This window comes from Morone saxatilis, unplaced genomic scaffold (assembly GCF_004916995.1).
Source record: "Morone saxatilis isolate NCDOM2014 unplaced genomic scaffold, NCSU_SB_2.0 Contig16, whole genome shotgun sequence".
NCBI classification, from domain to species: domain Eukaryota; kingdom Metazoa; phylum Chordata; class Actinopteri; family Moronidae; genus Morone; species Morone saxatilis.
The window spans coordinates 17,348,461-17,359,319 of NW_023339718.1; the positions used below are offsets into that span (position 1 = coordinate 17,348,461).

The 10,859-nt window shown below is 40.0% G+C and overlaps 1 protein-coding gene across 1 annotated transcript in view; it reads right to left on the bottom strand.

Moving 5' to 3' along the window:
- Positions 1 to 3,317: 3,317 nt before the first annotated feature.
- rtn4r (reticulon 4 receptor) overlaps positions 3,318 to 10,859 on the bottom strand; it is a 22,110-nt gene continuing 14,568 nt past the window's right edge. Inside the window, exon 2 of the mRNA XM_035657995.1 lies at positions 3,318 to 5,382. Within this exon, the coding sequence (XP_035513888.1) occupies positions 4,001 to 5,382 (1,382 nt within the window). The 3' untranslated portion in view covers positions 3,318 to 4,000. The remainder of the gene's footprint in view (positions 5,383 to 10,859) is intronic.

Below are 10,859 nucleotides of genomic sequence, written 5' to 3' on the forward strand. Positions count from 1 at the left end.
ACCAGGAATGTGTGCCTGCACATGTTTGACCAAGAAAGTGTGTTGCAAAATGAGGCTGTATTGTGCTGTAGCAGAGGTTCGGTATGGTTCAATCTTTTCCCCAGACAACTCTGTGTTTTCTTGCCACAGCTTTCTGCCTGTCACATTTGATAAAGCCTTCCACTATCAAGGAAAGGAAATGGGCTTGAGCTTAACAGTGGAGTTAGCAGTGATGAGAACAACAATAAAAGGGAATTTGCCATCCAGGAAAACACTGTGGAAAAAAGTGCAGTTTTTCCAACACACAACATAAATGAAAATGAAATTAATTAAATAATTCATCATTTCCATAAATTTGTCCTTAAATATCTTGACTTTGGTAAGCTCTGGATAACCATTATATCACAAGATGTGATCCTCTGTCTGCCAGTGGCTCTGTACATACTCATGAGCAGTATATCATGCATGTTTGATTCAAACCTCTTACACTAACAAAGCCAGATTTCTATTTTCAAAACACTGCCAAAATGTAAAAGACAGCAGAAAAAAATCCCACTGAAAAATAGAGCTGCTTGAAAACCAGCAATCTGAGAGAATAAAGAGATAAGAAAGAGGTTTAGAGAGACTGTGGAATCTAATTATTAGGTATGTGTGATCGTAGAGGAACAATATATAATCTAATGTGTGAATGAGATGTGATGTACTCATGAGGGTGCATCCTTGTATCTTGCCAAATGTTCCGAATGTTATTCATGCTAGGAGGAACTCTAGCTTCCTCTCAGCATGAGTCTCTTTTTCAAAGTCTCACATCCACAGGCCTTGTGTTTACCAGCATGGAAATGCTTCTGATGATCAAGCTAATTTAAAAGTGTGCTCTTAAAGTCAAGATACTTTATAATATTTTTATTAGAGAAGTGCCTTTTAAGTAAAAATCCAGGACAAGGACTTCTATCACAGTTCACAGTGGTGATTCATCCCAGTGCATGTTTGTCAGCAGTGATTTCTGTTTAATGAAAAGCACCAGCACTGATTTGTTTAAAATAAACAGAAAGATATGCATGACAGCATGAGCAGGGACAGCAACCATAGCTGGATAAATGATAGTAGAAAAACATGAACACAGCATCAGAAATGTAATACTTTACATTCTGAAGGGACATTTTGAAAAGCAGAATGTGGTTTAGCCCTTCTTGTTTTCTTTGGAGACAGAAAACTAAAATCTAGGAAAAGGGGAGGCATCTATATATCTATATATCTATGGCATATAATGGCCAATCCATCCTTACTCTTCTTCAGAGGGGGGGGGGGACATGAGGGCAGGTTAAAACACTTGTGATAGCAGTAATGGATGTAATATTTATGTATACTGGCATGCAAAAGAGTGAATATTAAAAAAAAAGTTTGTTAATAGATTAACATGTTATGAAGATATTGGCTAACATAGAGAAAGTGTTTTGTTTTGTTCTCATTTATCACAGCTTTACCAAACTTGTTGAACTATTGTATACATTACAGAGGTGTAATTACAGAGTAAAGCAGTAGCGGGCCTTTATGTGCATAAAATTATCATATAGTATGAAAAGAACTCAGATAGGGAGTGGAAAGGTTTGACAAAATAAAGACACAGTTACTGGCATCCCCTCAGCCTGCAGCTGCTTCTGTATCAGCAGAAGGTGGGACTCTATTGGAGGAGCCTTGTTGATTTTCCCTGTTGATTCCTACTCAAGATCAATATCTTCTCAGGTCCCCTTCAGTCGTCTTACTTTCCAGGGTTAATCGACGACAATGGAAAGCTCCAGGGGTTTGTGGAGACCCTGCCTTCTAATCCTCTCACTTTGTGCAAGATAAATTGAGGGCTGTTGAAAAGATCTTAACTTAATTTGGTGTAGAATCTCTAGATTATCATGGCCTGTGAACACGCCAGCATGAACTCACCACATAGCAACTCAACCCAGCAGAACTGTACAAGGTGACATTTCAAAGCTTAAATTATTTCGTATTCAAATGATTCCTACTGTAATTTACATGTCAGTACTTAATATGATGCTTTGAGGGTTTCGTCTGCTGTCAAAGTCAAGGTTGTGATGTTAGGAGTCACTTTTTAACAGACACTGTTTAATAATTCACTCAAAATTATAATAAATGTGGCAGTGTTTGTAATATACATAACTTGTTCTAATTGTATGTGTAATCCTGTTGCCTGCCTGGGGCATTTTATTTAATGTCATCATATTGCATGTGCAGCAGTCACTGAAAACTTGTATACATACTGCATGGATGGGTGTTGATGTTGGGTGGTGACCTTAAATTGCATATTATGGCATAATCATTGATTTGTTTGATCTTTCAGGAAGCCTGAGGAGATTCTAAGAAGAACAGAAGTTGCAAGTAATAAAGATCAAACAGAGGCCTGCTAATTGAATTTCAATAGGAGTTATTCTTAGACCAATGGTTCCTTGACCAATATGAGATCAAAGTTAAAATATGTGGTTGAAAAGTTCAAAATGATCAATCAACAAAAGGGTAATTCATGTTGTCCCTTTATTTCTGATCTTGATTTCACTGCAACTGAGCTCACACTGGGCCTCTCTCGAGTGTGTCTGGAGAGAGCACTGCGATGCCAATGTCCTGAAGAGGCTGAGGAGAAAACAAACAAAATCTGGACGCCTGAGGTTTGGGATGAGGCCAGATTTGACAAAGCAGTCAGTCATCACTCTCCCAACAATCCTGAAAACAATGAACACGCCACAGTGGGCCAACCATCTGTTTGGGAGGAGGAATGTTGTTTGGCTCTCAATATGGTTAGTGAGACATAATATGAGCTGCTGTTGCTAAATTCAAATGTATTTTGTAAATTCAAATGCTTTTTGGTACTCATTTAGAACTGTTTTGTTGACACAATCTCAGAATATGGTCCCCTCTAATGTAGCTTCTCTTCAGCTCATTAAAATAGCACAAAAAGATCCTCATGAGCTAGTATTATGTACAATAAGTCCATTTCATTGTGTTTATACTTTTTCTTGTATTGGGGAAACTAATTAATATTATATTTTTTTATCACTGATTATTCTATTGATTACTTTTGTGATAATAAAGTGTCTGAAAACAGTAAGAAAAAAAACTAAATTTCTCTCTTTTTTAAAATTTTATAATAACCCAAGCGAATTCCTTTGATTTGCAACCAAATGTTCAAAACCTGAATTCATAATGTTTCTAAATCAATGTTGTATGTCTATAAAAGAGAAAAGCAGGAAATCAGTCAATCATCATCAAGACTTAAGATGCTGATGTCCATGTTTTCTGTCATACTCGAAAATACCACACAATATCAAAAGATCTACGAAATAAGAACTTTTATTCATAATATATTCATACTTGTACACAAGTAAAATAAAATGCATATCTATGGTTCCATTGCAATCTCCATAAACAAATTGACAGCATTCTTTTGGTAAATGCTATCCATATACCCTTTCTGTCATGAAAATAGAACTAAAATAAGGGGAGGTAAAACATTTGTTTTTATAAACATAAAAAAAACATAACATTACCCAACAAATGCATCACTTTGAATAAATAATGGGGGGAGATCCTTTATCTTCATTTAAACGGACCTAACATTCTTTGTGTGCACTCTGTCTCTGATTTCCTGTATTTGTTTTTTTGTTTTTAGTTTTTTTAATTCTTCCAGTGGTCTGTCTAAGCAGTAAAAGCTTTTGAGAGGGAAAAATGGAGGAGTCTCCGAAGTGTAGCTTAGACACAGTACAGTTAAGTACATAGAGAACAAACAATTTTGGGCACCAATTCATTATATACATTAAATCTGTAGTGTTCTGTAAAGGCATCCATTTTGTTAAATGTACTCTAACATCCTTATCATTGTTTGTCCTCGCCCGTGTTGGGTCAACGTGACTTCTTGCTTTTCAGTCACTGTCTGTTGTAGATGTCACTGCATCTTCTGTTATCATTGTCATGAGCATCAACAATCTTGAGTCCTGTGTTCAGAGTGAGATCAGGAGTCCTAAGACATGACTAAAGATATCCAGATCATGGGAATGAAGAGAAAGCGCAGCACTTGCAAAGTAGAACCCTGGCCTTTGATACACTGGGTGTCTGATTTGGGCTTTTTGAAACACTTCTTTTTCTTTTTGTTTGACGCTGTAGATGATTCCAGATTGTCTATAAGTTCAGGGTTTAGGTTTTCCAGAGACTTGTCCAAGGTGTTGGACAATGTTCCCAGTGGTCCATCATTCTGCTTGTTCTGGGTCTCGTTTTTTGTTCGTTCCGGCTCCTTATATTTAGTCTTAGACATGTTTTCCTTTTCCTTAAGGGGGTTGTTAGTGATTTGGCGGCTCTTGCCAGACAGGATGGAGGACTTGTCATTATCTCCAAGGCAACACCTTGGAATGGTGTCCCCAAGAGGATTTTCAGTTGAAGGGAATTTTCCAGACTGTGCCTTGGAGCTGAAGAGATTGGTCTGGATTTGAGGCGTTTCCACACAACCCTCCAAGTCTTCACTTTTCAGGCGTTTCAGGTCTTTTCCTGCCAGGAACTCAGGAACATTGCACTCCAACTCAGAGCTGGAACCTTTGAAACGTCTGAACCAGTCCCACAAGGTTCTCGCTCGGCAGTCACAGATCCACTGGTTCCCATTTAAACGCAAGTACTGGAGAGACAACAGAGGGTCCATGGTCTCTCCTGTCAACACAGTAAGATTGTTGAAGAACAAGAACAGGGATTTCAGCTTGCCAAGATCACTAAAAGCTCTTGGTTGGACATAGATAACCCGATTCTGGTGTAGCAGCAGCCGGTCCAGATTGATTAAGCCTCGAAACATGTTATCTGTTACTATCTTGATTTTGTTATTGTGCAGGTAGAGATAGGTGAGGTTGGCAAGGTCCAGAAAAGTGTCATCATGCAGGGTTAGAATGTAATTGTCCTGCAAGTAAAGGTACTGTAGGGAGAACATTCCTCGGAAAACGCCAACAGGGAGCTCTGACAGGCCACACCTGTGCAGATGGAGGGTGTGCAACTTGGTTAAGCCCCGGAAGGCTGTAGGGCTGATGGTGCGGAGGTTGCTGTTGTCTCCAATGTCCAGTTCCTCCAGTTTTTCCAAGCCGTAGAAGGCTCCAGCCTCAATGTAGCTGATGTTGTTGGAGTAGAGCCAGAGAACAGTGAGATTGTGGCAAGAACTGAAGCTGGTGGATCTCACCACCATTAGCTTGTTGCTCTGGAGGAATATCCGTTGGCTACGCACAGGGATCTCAGTAGGGATGGAAAACAGTCCTTGTTGTTGGCAGGCCACAGTGGGCCGGGGCTCACTGTAGCACACACACTTGGCAGGGCAGCTGTCAGTTTGAGGCACAAGGTTCAGCCACATCACTAGAAACAGGAGTCGCCCCCCTATGGAGAGAAAAATAAAATAAAATAATTAATCAGTGGCTTAGTAAATAATATATATCAATAATAAAAGTCACAGTTCTAAGAGTCATAGAAATAGATGAATTCAGGTCTGAATGTAATATGTATAAACCCTTGAATCAACATAACTGAAGAATCAGTCTGAGCATGCGGGTAACTCAAAGTGTAGATAAAATAGATGTGTAGTTTTTTTTTTATATTCATATGCTTGAAAATACATTTTCAACAACATTAAGGATTGAAGTGTATGAGCAATATTCAATATGCACAATGACACTGCACAGCCATCAAACAGCATAACCAACCAAATCCAAAACATTTTCTTGCATTAAGTGTAACATTCAGCACATTACTACAGAATAGGGAATCCTCTTCGTAACAGTGATTCAGCATGTACTTTAACAGTGATGTTATTTGGATCTGGGGACACATCTCCTCCCTGCTGCCTCTGCTAACATGAAGACCTAACCAGCTGAACAGAGTCCTGTGAAGGCAGACTCGTTTAAAATTGGGTGGGTAGCTTTTATGTGGAATTAGCTCTCACTAATAGGGCGGACATAACTAATGGCGTTTCAGCGATCCTGAGGTTGACATTTAGCCTGACGCTGGGAGATAAGCTTTCATGCCAGGCTAAGAGATTGATGCCTGGGGCCAAGGTGGAAAGAGGGCTACAAGGGCCCTGCTAGAGTTTCTTCAGCCATGACTGAAGCATTTTTTCTAAGTGCAGCATGAAAATGACATACTGTATACAAGTGGTGTTGTACCACTAAGAGCTAGGCTTGTAAATATTCTTGTATATGTTTGCCCTGAAGGCATCCATGTTTAAAATAAGGCATATTCCGCATTTGCTTGCATTAATTATTTCTGCTTGTGCTCTGCCAGATCAGCTTGCTACACAGTACCATGATAAGGGAAATTACCATCACTTCTGACATTAAACGTAAGTACAGCCTAGGTAAAAACTAAGTGCTTCTATTGGTGCTCACTCAGTCCTTCATGCAGAGATGGTGGTGTCAAAGTGTCACTGTCATGTCTAGTATCACCATATAATGACAGGTACTCCTCCAAATCTCTGAATCCTCCTCAGCTCCTGTCCTTACTGAAGATTTCCAATCTCCCATGCACATGTGAGGAATCCCAGCCTTGCAGGCATGACAGGTAGTGAGGCTCTGGAAAAATGTGTGAGCCTTATTCAGCCCTCCCTCCATTCCCACTCTCCCTCTTCTCATTCCCCTGCAATGTGTTGTGGTGCAGCTCATCTCTGGACCTTGTTAAACGGAGCTCTGGTGTGGCCTGACAGCAGCCCTCTGCTGCACTTTCCTTCCAATCTCCCTGCTCAGCCGTCAGACTGCCACCGGAAAGCTGTCAAGACTTTCCACTCTTTCTGCATCACAGCACTTTTCCCTCAGCACTGCCTAACAATAGCAATATTTTATCGCACAGCACGCTTCGTGTATCTCCTCTGCCGTCTTCATTTTTTCCCCCTGTGCTGTCTATTCATTAACAGACTATTTCCACCCACGCATTGCATGTCAAAGCCCGGTTTCCTCAGCTCTCGGCATAATATGTCTTGTCTTTGTTAGCATCTGTTGAATGACAGCATAAGCCCCACAATGTCATCAATTCCATCCCAATTATTTTTTGCTCACTAACAGCATCCTCACAACTGCACCACACTGATTGCATTACCATATGACACAAATATAAATCGGCATTTCGCAATAACCTCTGCATGACTTCAGAGTTTGACCTCTCACCTTCCACTCCAGAGACTTGTATGCTGTGGTCACACCACTGTATAGATCGGTCAACTATGCTGGTCTTTCCCTTTTTATCTTCATCTCTACTTTGTTGTCTTTGCTTGAAATCCAAATCGTAGCAAAGATTACACAAAAATGAGCTAATGTTGAGCTGTTTGTCCTCACAGCTGTTATTGACACAAACTCTAATATCTTAAAATACAGCAGCAAGGTTTTGGGTGAAAAAAAAAACCCATCCCTTATCGTCTTTTGCCAGCTTTAGTTTCAACACTTAATCTTCCCCTATCTGCTGTGTCAAAACAAGGCCCCGAGCACTGCCTTCCTGGTTCAGACCCTGCTAGTGGCCTCTCTTCTGAGAGCTATATTATTGTACAGTAGCAATCATCACTCTGTTTAAGAGCAGACAAGCCTCTTTGTTTCCTCCTGACTGACACGGTTGCCCCTTCAGCTCTGAGTAGAGTACATTATTTCACCAACTCCCTCTCCTCCAAGACAAGCACTTACAATAGGAGCCTGACAATATATGGCAGGTTAACGAATTGCAGGCGACCAATATTCCTTGGTGATACAGCTTCCTTGGTTGACTAATTAAATTGTCTGTCAAAACAAATTCTCCAAACTCATGTGATGTTACTGAGGACATTCTCGTTAAGGTATTAAATCGGGTTGATATTGGTTTTCTACCAAAAATTGGTTATTGGTCTCCGTGTCTCTTGCTTAGATTGTGATATGATATAGTTTTATTCAGCCAGCTTCAGGCATGACAATGTGAAAGACTTGAAACCTGCTTTGTCCTTCCTTGACAGCTAACCTTAAATATTTTTTTAAGGTAAGATTTCAGGAGAGGTTTGTCCCATGCTCAAAGAGAAAAAATAAATACTGGGAGAATCGACAATGTCACTTGAGTGATATACATACGTAATACCAGCTAAGTGCAACTTTAAGTAAAAAAAATGCCGGTATCAGCTCTGTGGCAGCAGCTAGAGGACACTACATTCAGTAGAAAAACAGAGAAATGCCCACAGGAGTGGTATGAGTGGGCACAGACAGCTTTGTTTACTTATTGTATGAGAGCATCACTTAGCCAGACTCCTCGCTCATTTGCATGTGTCCCTGGCATGTTTGGAGCTCTAAACTAACTCTCAGCGCTCCTTTGTCTTACTATGAAAATACAACATGCATTTGAACCCTTTCTCGTGCTCTGAAACCCGCAATGAACACAGAGGGCATGTCGGGACAGCGTATTCAGAGGGACTCCGATTCATCACGGTGGCTTTACTTTGAAGGGCTGGGGATTGGGCAGGGACGGCTAACATGACAGTCTTATCCCCTTGGCCCGGAGTGGAAGTGATGTCTCTGTCAGAGATGAATCACAGCAGCTCTCCGGAGGGACCTCCTGGCCTCTTTCTGAAATCATACATTATTGTGTTGCTCAGAGGCGGGCTTGCATTTAATATAGTCATGATCCTTCTCTCTACGTCATGTATCTTGTGTGAATCCATCCATGCATGCATAAATTGTTTTTATATCATGCTGAAAGGAATAACTTAGAGAAACTGTATAGGATATGACAGTTGTATGAGCCAAGGCAGCTATAAATGACTTTGTGAGCTGAGTGTAATAAAGGATAATAACTCGGTGCAGTTTCACAAACTCACAAACACTCACAGTTCTTATGAGGAGTTAACACAAATATATGAACATTATATTCCTCCACTAACAAAAGATTTTTTCTACAGAAAGGCCTACTTTTTATGTTGTTTTTGAATCTTTCTAAAACTGCACTTTGACTCTTTACTTCATTATTTTTAGGGGTCAGAATTCTAGTTTACACCTTTGTTACACAAGCAGGTGATTGCTCTACCATCTTTTTTGTATCAATTATTATGGTACTGTTTTTGTCTGTGTTGAATTTGTTTATTTCTGTTTTCTCTCTCAAACCATTATTATATCATTATTGGCTTCCTTCTGCTCTCCCTTCAGGTACCTATTGCTATTCTTTTTATTAACAAATAAATGTGAAAACGTGGTCAACTTAGCCATGTTTGTGCTTTGCATTAAGCATGTTCCTTAATCACACTCACCCTAATTACACTCACCCAGAACATCAGAAATTTCATCAAAGTTCAGGTTCACCCTGATGATTATGATTGCTTTATGAGCTTGAGTGAAGCAACTAATTACATGTTCTATTATAACTGTAAATAAATACCTTTTTGTCTACTTACTTACTTTTGTCTTAAGTACATTCTAAGATCAATGCTTCTACTTCCACTCCTGTAGAGTTTTTGATAAAGCACTACTTTTGGAAAGGTGAGAATTACAGAGTAGCCTACAGTTACACTATCATGGCAGACCAGGAGAATATTCAATTTAAGTTTGCTTTGAACCTCTTTTCCTTCATAAGCCTGTGAAAAAGTTTTATTATAGAGAAGAAATGGTCTTCACTTTCAAGAGCATCACTGAATTGCGTTTGTAGGGCATATTCAGATGGAAAAGGTTGTGATCAGAAGGCCACATTGGCCCTTTTATGGCTATTTACCCTGTCACTGAAAGTGTGGTGTTCAAAAGAGCTACTTTTCTTCTTTTACTTCTTTTTTTCAACTGAATTATCCTTACTTCTAGGTCAAGTAATATTTCTTTACTTGTACATTCCAGTAGTTTTTCAACCTTGGTGCTGTCTAATTTAGCTTCCTACTGGTGTCTTAGCTGCTATGATGTGATCCTGGTTGTAATGGAGAGTGCACCATTTACCTTTTGACTTAAATAATAAGTGGATCTAATGTTTATTATTGAAAAAGTTGCCTATAAGTATGCATCTCAATGTGGACATGATTCATCTTTAACCCACTCCCTCGAAGATCAGGCACACACAAAATGTCAGTGCAAACACACAGACAAGCACACAAAGACAGATTTATGCTTGTCTTTACAACATAGATGAACCAGATGCCATGATCTTAAATAAAGATGCACACATCAGATTAAACAGGTTATTTAGGACATGATGGACCAGAGAGTCGAGCTGTAGTCCCTTGGCTAACCATGGAGTGTTGCAGGGGCATCAGTGGTGGCTCCAGCATGCAGACGAGGACACAATTAGAAGATGAACAGGGGGGACAGATGAGGTCCTGTTTGACACACATCTGACACAGCACTTGCCCAAGCAGATGGCTCATGAATAACTGAGGGAACCGGAGGTCGGCAGGCAGAAAGAAAAACACAGCCAGAGCCACTGTGTGTGTGTGTGTGTGAAGGAATAAAAGTGTCTAAATAGATGTGTGTGGTCATGTGTGCACATACATGGGGGTCTCTTCTTGTCAGTGAGAAAGATGAAATCAATAGCAATGCACAAAGAGTAAATACTTCTGTTTTGGCATAACTGCAGTAGGCAGATAGGCTGTCAAATGACACTACTGAGAAGTGACAGCAGTAACAATACGCAGTTGGCTGACAATATCCTGACAGTGAGAGAATGTGCTTGCATCCGATCGAATCCCTGCTCGGCTGGCAAACAATTGGAAGATAAAGTGGAAGTGAAAAGTTCTCCCTTTCAACAACTGCCATCAAATTACCATCGACCCTTGAGTGATGCACTGACCTCCCAGCTGCTCAAATCCTCACTCAGCGGGATGATCAGTCAAGACTGTGTTGTGCTCAACATTTACAAGCTGTTAAATTTACTCAAATACTATACTT